General features: G+C 39.8%; 1 protein-coding gene across 9 annotated transcripts in view; it reads right to left on the bottom strand.

Annotated features, from left to right (window-relative positions):
• Positions 1-12,017, bottom strand: part of fbrsl1 (fibrosin-like 1) — a 1,024,640-nt gene that overhangs the window by 35,354 nt on the left and 977,269 nt on the right. For all 9 annotated transcript variants that reach the window (XM_072240820.1, XM_072240822.1, XM_072240823.1 and 6 more), the window contains 2 exons: positions 7,222-7,293; positions 7-39 (listed from right to left, as the gene is read on the bottom strand). In XM_072240820.1, the coding sequence (XP_072096921.1) occupies positions 7-39; positions 7,222-7,293 (105 nt within the window). The remainder of the gene's footprint in view (positions 1-6; positions 40-7,221; positions 7,294-12,017) is intronic.

Raw genomic sequence — 12,017 nt, 5'->3', positions numbered from 1 at the left:
ACTTACTCTTATTGACTGTCTGTAGGGGTCTGATAATTGCTAGAAAAAAATGAGACACAGAAGTTGTATAATTATATTGACAGGAACAACATATTAAATGGAACTGACAATATAGAAAATATCCTAGATAAACTGATAATATCTGAGTCTAATGCATTAAATTTACTCAGACATAATCTCTCAGTGGTAATTCAATGGATCTTCAGGTTATATAGCATTCTGTTATTTTTAAAACATCAGATCCAAATCAAATAAGAGCAGAATTAGGCTATTCAGTCTATCAAGTCTGCTCCATGATTCCATCACAGCTGGCTTATTATCCCTCTCAACCCTATTCTCCTGCCTTCTCCCTGTAACCTTTGACTTTGACTAATCAAGAACCTATTAACTTCTGCATTAAATATACCCAATGAACAGGCCAGCACAGCTGTGTGTGGCTGTGAATTTCACAGATTCACCACCATGTGGCTAAAGAAAATTTTCTTCATCTCTGTTCTAAATGGATGTCCCTCAACTCCGAGGCTGTGCCCTCTGGTCCTGGACTCCTCCACTACAGGAAATACCCTTTCCACGTCTATTCTGTCTAGGCCTTTCAATATTCGATAGGGTTCAATCAGAACCCTCCCCCCTCATTTTTCTAAACTCCAGCGAGTACAGGCTCAGAGCCATCAAACAATCCTATGTTAACCCTTTCATTTCTGGGATCATTCTTTTCAACTTCCTCTGGACCAGAGGTTCCAAATCTGGAGTACACACATCTCTTGATTAATGATAGGGGTTCATGGCATTAAAAAAAACGGTTGGGAACATCTGCTCTGGACCCTCTTCAATGCCAGCACAAAACTGGTCACAATACTCCAAGTGCAGTCAAATACCTTATAAAGCCACAGCATTGCATCCTTGCTTTTGTATTCTAGTCCTCTTAAAATCAATAACATTGTATTTGCCATCCTTACCACTGATTCAGGTGGCCTGTTAGCCTTTAAGGAATCCTGCATGAGGATTTCCAAGTCCCTTGGCACCTCTAATTTTTGAATTTTCTCTCCATTTAGAAAATAGTCCACATTTTTATTCCTTCTGCTGAAGTGCATGACCATGTACTTCCCTACATTACATCTAATCTGCCACTTCTTTTCCAATTCCCCCAATCTCTCAAGTCCTTCTGCAGATACCCTACCTCCTCCACACTGTCTGCCCTTTTACCTATCTTCATATTGTTCTCAAACTTGGCCACATCAATTCCTTCATCCAAATTACTGACATATAATGTGAAAAGAAGAGGTCCCAACACCAACCCCTGCAGCCCCACAAGTCATCGAGCACCAACCAGAAAAGGCTCCCTTTATTCCATCTCTTTGCCTCCTGCAAGTCAGCCAGAATTCTATCCATGCTTGTATCTTTCCTTAACACCACAAGTCTTACCCTTGAGAAAACCATGCCTATTGACTTTGGCCTATTTTATCATTGGTCTCCAGGTACCCCAAAAACTCATTCTTAACAAATGACTCCAACATCTTTCCAACTACTGAAATCAGGCTAACTGGCCTATAATTTCCTTTCTTCTGCCTTTTGCCCTTCTTAAAGAGTGGAATGACATCTGCAATTTTCCAGTCTTCCAGAAACATTCCAGAACCTAGTGATTCTTGAAAGATCATTACTAATGCCTCCACAATCTCTTCTGCTACCTCTTTCAGAACCCTGGGGTGTAGTCCATCTGGCCCACGTGACTTACCTACCTTAAGACCTTTCAGCTTCCCAAGCTCCTTCTCCTTAGTAATAGCAACAACACTCACTTTTGGCCCCTGACACTCTGGGATTTCTGGCAATTTGCTAGCATCTTCCACAGTGAAGACCGATGCAAAATTCTTATTAAGTTCGCCTGCCATTTCTCTGACCCTATTGCTACCACTCCAGCATAATTTTCCAGCAGCCAGTATCTATTCTTGTCTCTCTTTTACTCTTTGTATATCTGATAAAAAAATTTTTGTATCATCTTCTATATTATTGGCTAACTTATCCGCATATTTCATCTTTTTTCTCTTTATGGCATTTATAATTGGTTTTTAAAAGCTTTCCAATCTTCTACCTTCCCACTGATTTATATGTCCTCTTTGGCTTTTATGCTGCCTTTGACATTCCTTGTCAGCCATGGTTGCCTCATCCTGTCTTTAGAATACTTCTTCATATTTGGTATGTATCTTCCCTGCACCTTCTGAATTGCTCCCAGAAATACCAGCCATTGCTGTCCTGCCGTCATCCCTGCTAGTGTCCCCTGCCAATCAATTTCGGCAGCTCCTGTCTCATTCCTCTATAATTCCCTTTACTCCACTGTAGTCCTGATACATCCAATTTTAGTGTCCCCTCCTCAAGCTGCAGGGCAAATTCTATCATATTATGATCACTGTCTCCCAAGGGTTCCTTTACCTTAAACTCCTTAATGGGTCATTACACAACACCCAGTCTAGAATTGCCATCCCCCTAGTGGGCTCAACCACAACCTGCTCTAAAAAGCCTTCTCATAGACATTCTACAAATTCCCTCTCTTGGGACCCAGCACCAACCTGATTTTTCCAATCTGCCTGCATGTTGAAATTCCCCATGACTATTGTAACATTTTCCTTATTACATATCTTTTCTAGTTCCCACTGGAATTCATCTCCCACAGCCTGGCTACTAATCGGGGGCCTGTATATAACTCCCATCAGGGGCTTTTGACCCTTGCATTTTTTAACTCTATCCACAACAATTCTACATCTTCTGATCTTATGTCACTTCCTTCTAAAGATTTGATTTTTTTTTTACTAACAGAGCCACTCCATGCCCTCTGCCTGCTTACATGCCTGCTCTTTCGATAGATTATGTATCCTTAAGCTGCCAACTACAATCATCTTTCAGCCATGACTCCATTATACGCACAATGTCATACCCGTCGATATCTAACTGTACTACAAGATCATCTACCCTATTCTGTAAACTGCATGCATTCAAATATAACACCTTCACTCCTGTACTCGTCACCCCTTTTGATTTTGTCGTCCTGTTACACTGCAACTCATCCCACTGACTGCAATTTTACTCTATTATCTGCCTGTCCTTCCTTACAGTCTCATTGCACACTGCATCTACTTGTATACCAACTGTCCCATCCTCAGCCCTGTCACCCGTCAAATGAGTTTAAACCCCCTCCCTAACAACTCTAGCAAAGCTGCCCACAAGGATATTGGTCCCCCTTGGGTTTAGGTGTAACCCGTCCTTTCTGTACAGGTCATAACTTGCCCAGAAGAGATTCCAATGATCCAGAAAACTGAAACCCTGCCCCCTACACCAATTCTTCAGCCACACGTTTATCTGCCAAATCATTCTATTTTACTCTCACTGGCATGTGCACAGGCAGCAATCCAGAGATGACTACTCTGGACATTGCCCTCACGTCACCATCAATAAACAGGCAAATTAATCTTTGTGAAAGGATTTACAGATAGAAAAATGAAAGGGTTTACTTGACATTAATCTAATACAAAATACATTATCTACATTTACCCTGTGTCACTCCTGACCTTCATCATTTGAACATACACTCAGTGGCCACTTTATTAAGTACACCTATTTGTTAATGCAAATACCAAACCAGCCAATCATGTGGCTGCAATTCATTGCATCAAAGCATGCAGACATGGCCAAAAGGTTCAGTTGTTCTTCAGAGCAAACATCAGAATGGGGAAGAAATGTGATCTAAGCAACTCTGACCATGGAATGACCATTGGTGCCAGATGGGGTGGTTTGAGTATCTCAGGAACAGCTGATCTCCTGGGATTTTCACACACAACGCTCTCCAGAGTTTACAGAGAATGGTGCGAAAAGCAAAAAATTCCAGTGAGTTGCAGTTCTGTGGGAGGAAACACCTTGCTAGTGAGAGGGGTCAGATGAGAATGGCCCAACTGGTTCAAGCTAACAGGAAGGCGATGCTAACTCAAATAACTATGTGTTACAACAGTGGCACGCAGAAACACAACATGTCGAACCTAATAAAGTGGTCACTAAGTGTATTGGGATCTTGCTGCTGTATAATATTGTGCACACAATATTACAGTGATATCTTTGAAATAAGGTTTGAACAGCTTTTGTGCTTATTGCTCTATTGGATTTTTCTTGTTTTTTTAGATTTATTTTGAATTGGTATTTCTTCCGGGAATTTTAACTAAATCTTGTTTTATATCGATTTTGTGCAAGAGGCACCTCAGCTATTGGAATAACCTACCACCTGGTAGGTCTTTGGACTGTGGGAGGAAACCCATGTGATCAAACAGTCAGAGGAGGGAATGTCTTTCAACAATCAACATTCCCAAAATCTTTACCCAAGACTTTTGGCAATGATGCTTATTATCTCCATTTGTGTAAACAAATTTTTAATAGATGGTGACAATATTAACCCCAGATTAAAATATATATATATGAAAGAATGAATGAATCCACACTGTTTCTATTCCCCAACTTGAAACAGAACAAGGGTCTCAGCCCAAAATGTTAACTGATACTCCCTTTCATAGATGCTGCTTGACTTGCTGAGCTTCTCCAGCATTTTGAGTGTGATTTGCAAGATTTCTAGTATCTGCAGAATCTCTTATATTTAAGGCTGCCATTGTTATTTATATTTGAAAAAAACTTTCATTTTACTACCTAATTTGGTCCCATATTGACCAGTGTGTTTACCAAAGTGACTACATTTCAATAGTATTTCACCAGTTCAAATGCTTTGGCAATAATATTGTGCAAAATGCTAAATAAATTCAACTCTTTTTTTCCTCCCTTTCAATGTATCAGCAATCCTCAGGATATACTTGATTAAAATTACTGGAAAGAAAATGTACATCAAACTTTGTAAAATTTAGTGAGAAAGGAGTCGGCAATAGTTTGAAGATAACAGAACTTGGATGCCGATGTATAGATCAGGCAATGGAATCAGTTTGGGTGGAGAAAAGAAGTAACAATGCGAAGAATGCAGAGTATTCATTACTCCTGGTGTCAACACTCAACTTTCAAAAACACTTGAATTATAATCTTCTTCTAGATTTTCCTTCTCCTTCCAGCCTTAGTGAATTGAGACCTTTCCCCACTACCCAGATCACTATGTCTATTTCCTTGACCAGGAATGTGAGGTGAAGATTCCTGATCCATCTTTCATCACTTTTCCCCTCTGGAGGAGTCTATTCCATTCTCCAAATTCTTACAGCACCATGGCTTAAGTCCTTGTGATAAGATTTTCTACAGCATACCTCTTTCACCCTCCACCATGTTGGAGGAGAGAATCATAATCAACAGGACCTTGTTATTTATTTATAAAGATACAGCACCGTAACAAGGCCTTCTGGCCCAACGAGCCCGCGCTGCCCAATGACGCCCATGTGACCAATTGACCTACTAACCTGTACATCATTGGAATGTGAGAGGAAACTGGAGAACCTGGAGGAGCATACAAACTCCCTACAGAGGATGGAGGGAATTGTACACTATTATGCTGCCCCAGACTTTTATAATCAGCTCAAATAGAAACAGAGAGAAAAAAATCTAACTTCACAGTAAACAAAGTTTTCTGAGGGACAGTGATAATAATGTATCAGATTTTCACAGGGATGTGCTTAAAATTAAGGAGGAATCTTTGAATTACAAATCTTTGTAATTTGTTACACTAGAGAGCTGTGAATATAAGTTATTAAATACACTGAGATCTGAAAACCTATTGAAAATCTTTGGGAAATCAATGGTTTTGTGGATCAGGCAGAAAAATGGAGAAAGGGGCTAAGATCAGTCATGATATTATTAAATGGAAGTCAATAACTTGCAGAGGTTGTAAATCTAAAATAAAAGAAGAAAAGGTTGGAAATGCTCTGTACTAACTATCTGGACACTCTCCCCTTGACCGTGTGGGTTTCCTCCAGGTAATTCCGTTTCTCCCACATTCCAAGGATGTACAGATTGGTGTGAGCATGCTACGTTGACACCGGAAGCATGGCAATACTTGCTGGCTGCTCGCAGCATGTCCTAGACTGTATTGGTCATTGATGCAAATGACACATTTCGCTCTGTTATGATGTACATGTGACAAATAAAGCTAATCTTTAATCTTTAAGTCTTGAACCTTTTTCAAATTAAAGCAAAAAAAAATCATTAGGGTACAAATCAAATTTTTAAGTAGTAAAGGGCTTGAAAACAGTTAATTTAAAGGTTCTATGATTAATAGCCTTGTTGCCAGATTTAAACCTACTGGTTGGCCCTGGGTACCTGGTGGTCATAAAGGCACACTGGTGGATAGGTTAGTAGTTCATTGTCAAATATCTATAGACTAGGTGGGCAGTAGGAGAATTTGGGAGAAGTTGATGAGGACTGTGGGCTTTATCAGTCTTATGGATTTTATGTTCTGTGTTTTTGCCTGTTTTCCTCAGTTTTTTTTTGTGCAGGTATAGGGGTTTGGGGGGGCCAATGTTCTTGCTGTGTTTTGTTAGTTTTTGTGTAGGGGAGGGAGATTTGGGGGTTGATGTTCTTGCTGTGTTTTGTTTGTTTTTTGTGCAGGGGAGGGGGATTTGGGGACTGATGTTCTTGTTGTGTTTTGTGTGTGGAAAGGAGGATTTGGGGACTGATGTTCTTGTTGTGTTTTGTGTGTGGATAGGGGGATTTGGAGGCTGACATCCTTGTTAGCTTTTGTGTGTGTGTGTGTGTGGGGGGGGTTGCGCACGGGGGTGGGTTCGATGTTTTTCTTTGAACAACTTCCATGATCGTCTTTGTTTTGTGGAGATGAATCTTAAGTTGCATATACTGCATATATACTTTGATAATAATTGAAACTTTGAGCACTTGAGAGAGGATCAAGTGGGAGAGTGACATTGACGGAATTGCTCTGCAAAATTACATGGTCTCAAAGGGTCGAAATGTCTCTTTCTACATCATGAGAAAAGCTTAGTTGCCAATATGGCTTCTTTCAAAGGAATATTTCTTGATGACAGTCGCAACAAATGTTTTGCGCAGTTTATTCAGATTAAGATTCATTTACTTAGGAATATGAGAATCTTACAGATTCGAGATAAGCAGTGAAGAACAAGGATGCAAGCAAGCCAATATATGGTATGTTGGTCTCGTGCAGTTTAACTTCAGCACAGTGAAAATTCAACATACATTTAATGCAATCATAGCTAAAAATTTCAGGTTTGAAGTTATTAGTTCATTTACCCTGGGGTCCTTTTGAAGTAGAGTATGAGGAACTGCTCCTTGTCTGCTTGCTACATCAATTGGATTGGAAGTCTAGGAAAAGACAATACCTCATATCATTAACAATAACTGTTCTGGTCCTTGGTCCAAATTATTGCATGACAGTGAAATGACTACAGCCACACTGGAATGGTTTCTGCAGTTAGCACTTGTAATTGAATACAAGGATTGGATTCCAGATGATTATTGTAAACCGTAGAAATACAGTGCAGCAGAGTAGAGTTCTGCACTTTTGAGTCATTTGCATAAAAGGCTCTCAATTTGACTTTGCCAATGGAATCCGGTGAACTCAATGTTTGGACGATGCCAGGCCAAATTGGAAAGTTTGGAATGGTACAGGCCAAGTCAAGGAGGCAGGGTCTAGGCCCCAGAGCGTATTGAAGCGACAGAACCAGATGTTTCGACAAAGGTTTAGGCCGCGGGCCAGGTTAAAAAGGTCAGGGTGTTGGGGCCAAGGGAAGGGACAGGGCTGGTTCAGCTTGCTGCTCTGCGAGGGTTCACTCGACTCTGTGCTTAACTAAGGGATATGGAACGGACTCTCTGTGTGGACTTCAGTTCAGAACACATGTTTACTGTTTGCATGATTTGTTTATTTTTCTCTGCACATTGGGATGTTCAATGGTCTTTTATTTAATGGGTTCTTTTGGGTTTCTTTGTTTTATGGCTGCCTGTTAGGAAACGAATCTCAAGGTTGTATAATGTATACATTCTTTGATAATATATGTACTTTGAACTTTGAATGATTGTTGAATCCAACCCCTTTCTCATTACATGTGACAATAGTGTACAGAGAGATTAGCAGGAATTTGACAACACCATGAGACGCAAGAGCAGAACTAGGCCATTCGGCCCACTGAGCCTGTTCCAGTTTCAGTAGTTTCTAGGGCAGAGGTTTCCAGCCTGGGGTCCATGGGCCTCTCAGTTAATGGTAAGGCTCCACGGCATAAAAAAGGTTGGGAACCTCTGCTATAGAGAAAATCGTCTAAAATCCCTTCAACTCACCTGTCCTCATGACACCATTTTATGTTTTAAATACACGACGAAAACATGTTAATATCAAGACTGTCAACAATTATTAATAACTTTAAGTTGTTCAAATTATATTGAAGTTGTCTAAAGTCGACTACAGTACTGTCAAAAAAATTATACTCTTACAGGGCCATACAAAATTTATATTTAGCAAAGGTATATTGCAATATATTTTCACAACAGGAATGCTCAGAGATATTTGTTGTTCCTCTTTGCGCCTTGTGGCGCACTGGGTGACAACCTTGCTGTTTCATTAGCGCTTGTCTGTGTTTTTTAAAAGGCCGAGTTGTTAGCTTGATGTTCCACCCAGCACAAATAGAAAGTGCGCAAGGAGCCAGCCAGATTCAACCACTCACCTCGAAGTCCGGTGCGGATGCCACCTCACCACTTTAGTGATTTAGCTGAATAGTAATTGTGCTACAGAAATCTCGGGATTTCAAAACTGGATAATCCAGGATGTTATTTCATCAGGGATTTACAGGAAGCATTTAAGAGAATCTACAATCAAGGCACTGTTCATCTGTATATGCAAACACTGCTTACAGCAGACTGGTACTTTGACATTCAAACAGTAGCTGAAAAAATGGTCTCAAAATATTACATGATGCTCGGGGCATTAAGATCTTTGATTCCACAGGACTCTATCTTCATCATTCTGACCTCATGGCTATATAAGCAACGGTCTAGGGCTTAAAAAAAAACATAGGTATACTAGAAATACTCTGCAGGTCAGACAGCATCTGTGGTGACAGAAGTGTTAAGGTTTCATAGATCTGTGAAGTTAGAAATCAAACATATTTTATGAAGAGGGAGGTGTGGTAAGGAGAGAGAGAATATCTGTGATGCTGATTCCATTACATGCTTCCAGTTTCTTAGGCTCCATCATATCTGGTCTGACGACTTTGTCCACACCAATGCTTCTGAGATATCTTCTTTTTTTCTTATCAAAGCCCTGCCATCCTCCAGAAGCTCGAGGATTCTCAACTACATCTGTTCGACTGCCTGCTCTTATCCTACTTTCTCCTCCCACTAAGAACAAGGATTGGGTTCCTGGCCTTCATACATTCTGCTACCTTCAATGTAACACCACCGTTAGATACATCACCAGTCCACTTCCAACATTCCAAAAGGGACTCTTAATCTCCACGACTTCCTGGTTCTTTTCCTCCATATCTTCCAGTTCCCCACCTCCCTTCTCACGGACCTGACACATTCATGTTCAACTGTAGAAAATGAACATCTACCCTCTTACATCTTCCCTTTCCATCATCCAAGGATTCTAGCACACTTTCCAGGTGAAGTTGGTATTCACTTTTACTTCTTCTGATTCAGTGAGATGCAGCATGTCTTTGAGCTTCCAGCGCCTCTCACTTTAATTCTCCATTCACTTTCCCTCTAATCTTATGCATCTTGCACTGTTCCAAGGAACCACACCACATCTTCTGACAAAGACATACAACCTCCAGGACTGAATATTTCAATCATCTATTTCAGAAGCAGGTATTTTCCAGTTTGTATTGCAACCAGCTGGTTCTGAGGAAAGGTTATTGACCTATAACGTTAATCCCCATTTTCCCCTCTCCATCAATGCTGCCTGACCTGCTGACTTTTCTAGTATTCTCTTCTGATTTCCTGAATCTGCATTTTGTTAACCGTTCAATAACATTGGACAACAAAGATTTTGCTTCCTGAATACTTTTGGATGTATCTTATGAATTTTGGGCTACTGATCATGAAAATCACTATGAAATTTCCCTATCATGCACCATTTTCAATTCAATTATTTCAATTCAAAATCCAAGTTAGAATGATCCTTCAATGATTCAGGAAGGCATTTTTGCTGGTCCACAAATCAAACAGGTCATTAATGGCAGGCAATTCGAAGAACTTCTAATGGGACTGGAGAAAATCACATGGAAGGCATTCAAAGATGTCACTGAAAATTTTCTTGGCAACTACAGAGCACCAAATTACAAGCAGCTGGTTGACAATATGGTTCAAGCATACAAAACCATGAAGTGCAACATGTCACTAAAGATTAATTTTCTGCTTTCCCATTTAGACATCTCCCCTGCCAATTCTGGCGCTGTCAGTGACGAGCATTGTGAAAGGTTTCACCAGGACACTGTGGTCATGGAGAAACGGTATCAGAGCAACTGGAATCCATCAATGCTGGCTGATTATTGTTGGACACTTAAGTGCGAAGCCTCAGACACTGAGTACAAATGAAAATCACCAACAAAACATTTCTAGCTTAGTTGAACTACTGCAAAGCGCTAGCACTGTTATGCAATTAAGCACATCAAATAAAAGTTAATTTCTTGTTTCTCGAAATTCCTACTCGATTCAAGTAGTCTGAAATTATATTTGTGTTCAGCTTCAAGCAATCTATCATGGACAAATAAAATTTCTGAGGAAGCAACATTTTTGAAAAAATTGTTGTTCAGTGTTATTGGCTGGCATGAAGAATATTTTAGCTAAATTATCATTACATTCCTAAATAAAATTGCCCAGTGAAATCAAAGCTTATAACTGAAGGTTGGAATCTTCCTTTAATTTATATTCTGATAAACCTGAAGGTACCTTTCCTGGAATGACATTTGCCTTTGTACTGAGGCTTGAATGCTCCTGAAAATGACAAGAAACCAAGAACTTTTACAAAATCTAAAATAAAATACTGCACCCTATAAAAATACTTGCAAAAGGCCAGCAGCTTCATCTACCCAGAAACCATTCATAAGCTTAAGTGCTTATTTAAGCCAAGAGCCTGTCTTCCATTCTTATCTATTCATTATTATTCTTTACATGATATATATTTAAATTAAGTACTATTTTATTAGCTATCAGTAACACTGGAAATTACATCTTTAACACACTTTGAGGAATGATAATATGTTGTTGCAAAATGAAATTCTATTCTGTTCTCCTTCTTGTGACCTTGACTTAAAGGATACTGCACGCCTGCCCATGAAATTGCTATTTGCCTACACTACCAGTCAGATAATGAATAACCCTGTTATGTCTTTAACTGGTTCCCAGCTCAGCAAAGTGCAAAACGAAGACAGTGAAATTGACTGAGGTAATCTGTCTCTCCCTACCTCAGTGACAGATGCTTTGGTCTGAAAAATGGAGGAGCACTCAGCAGTGCCGACCCAGGCAAACTTAATAACCCTGACTGATCGTGGCAGCCCAGAGGAAAGCATTGTGCGCAGTCAGCATGAGCACACATAAGTCAGGCCTTCAGGGTAAAAAAAAAATCATCTGCTCTACAGAACAAGGTAATTTGCTTGTTTGAAATAGTTTCTACCATTACAATGCATCAGCCACAGGATTTTTGACTCCAAAGATGGGTCAAGTATTATTAACCTTCTGTAGTTTACCCTCAGGGCCTTCTTGTCTACTCAAGTTGGCATGCAAATTATGTGTAAATTTGCAGATCAAACCAGTCTCCCTCTGACAGATACATTTTTTTCCCTGAATTATATGCCTAGAAAATGCTGTACTTACTGATCTTTAGCATAATCATAGGTTAACAACATCAATCATTGTGGGTGTACAATAACCATTTATTAGCAAAGGTTATGCAGAAAGCTTATAGCAAATCTTGACTTGATATAAACTGATAATTATAATTTGAAAATTCATCACCACTTTCCCTTAATATTGCTGGGCAATTTAGATACAGTTGCCTGAATCATCTCCCAAAACTTAAGGTAATCACTCAGGAC

This window comes from Mobula birostris, chromosome 22, assembly GCF_030028105.1.
Source record: "Mobula birostris isolate sMobBir1 chromosome 22, sMobBir1.hap1, whole genome shotgun sequence".
Classification (NCBI taxonomy): Eukaryota; Metazoa; Chordata; class Chondrichthyes; order Myliobatiformes; family Myliobatidae; genus Mobula; species Mobula birostris.
This window is presented reverse-complemented; position numbering and strand designations above follow the sequence as displayed.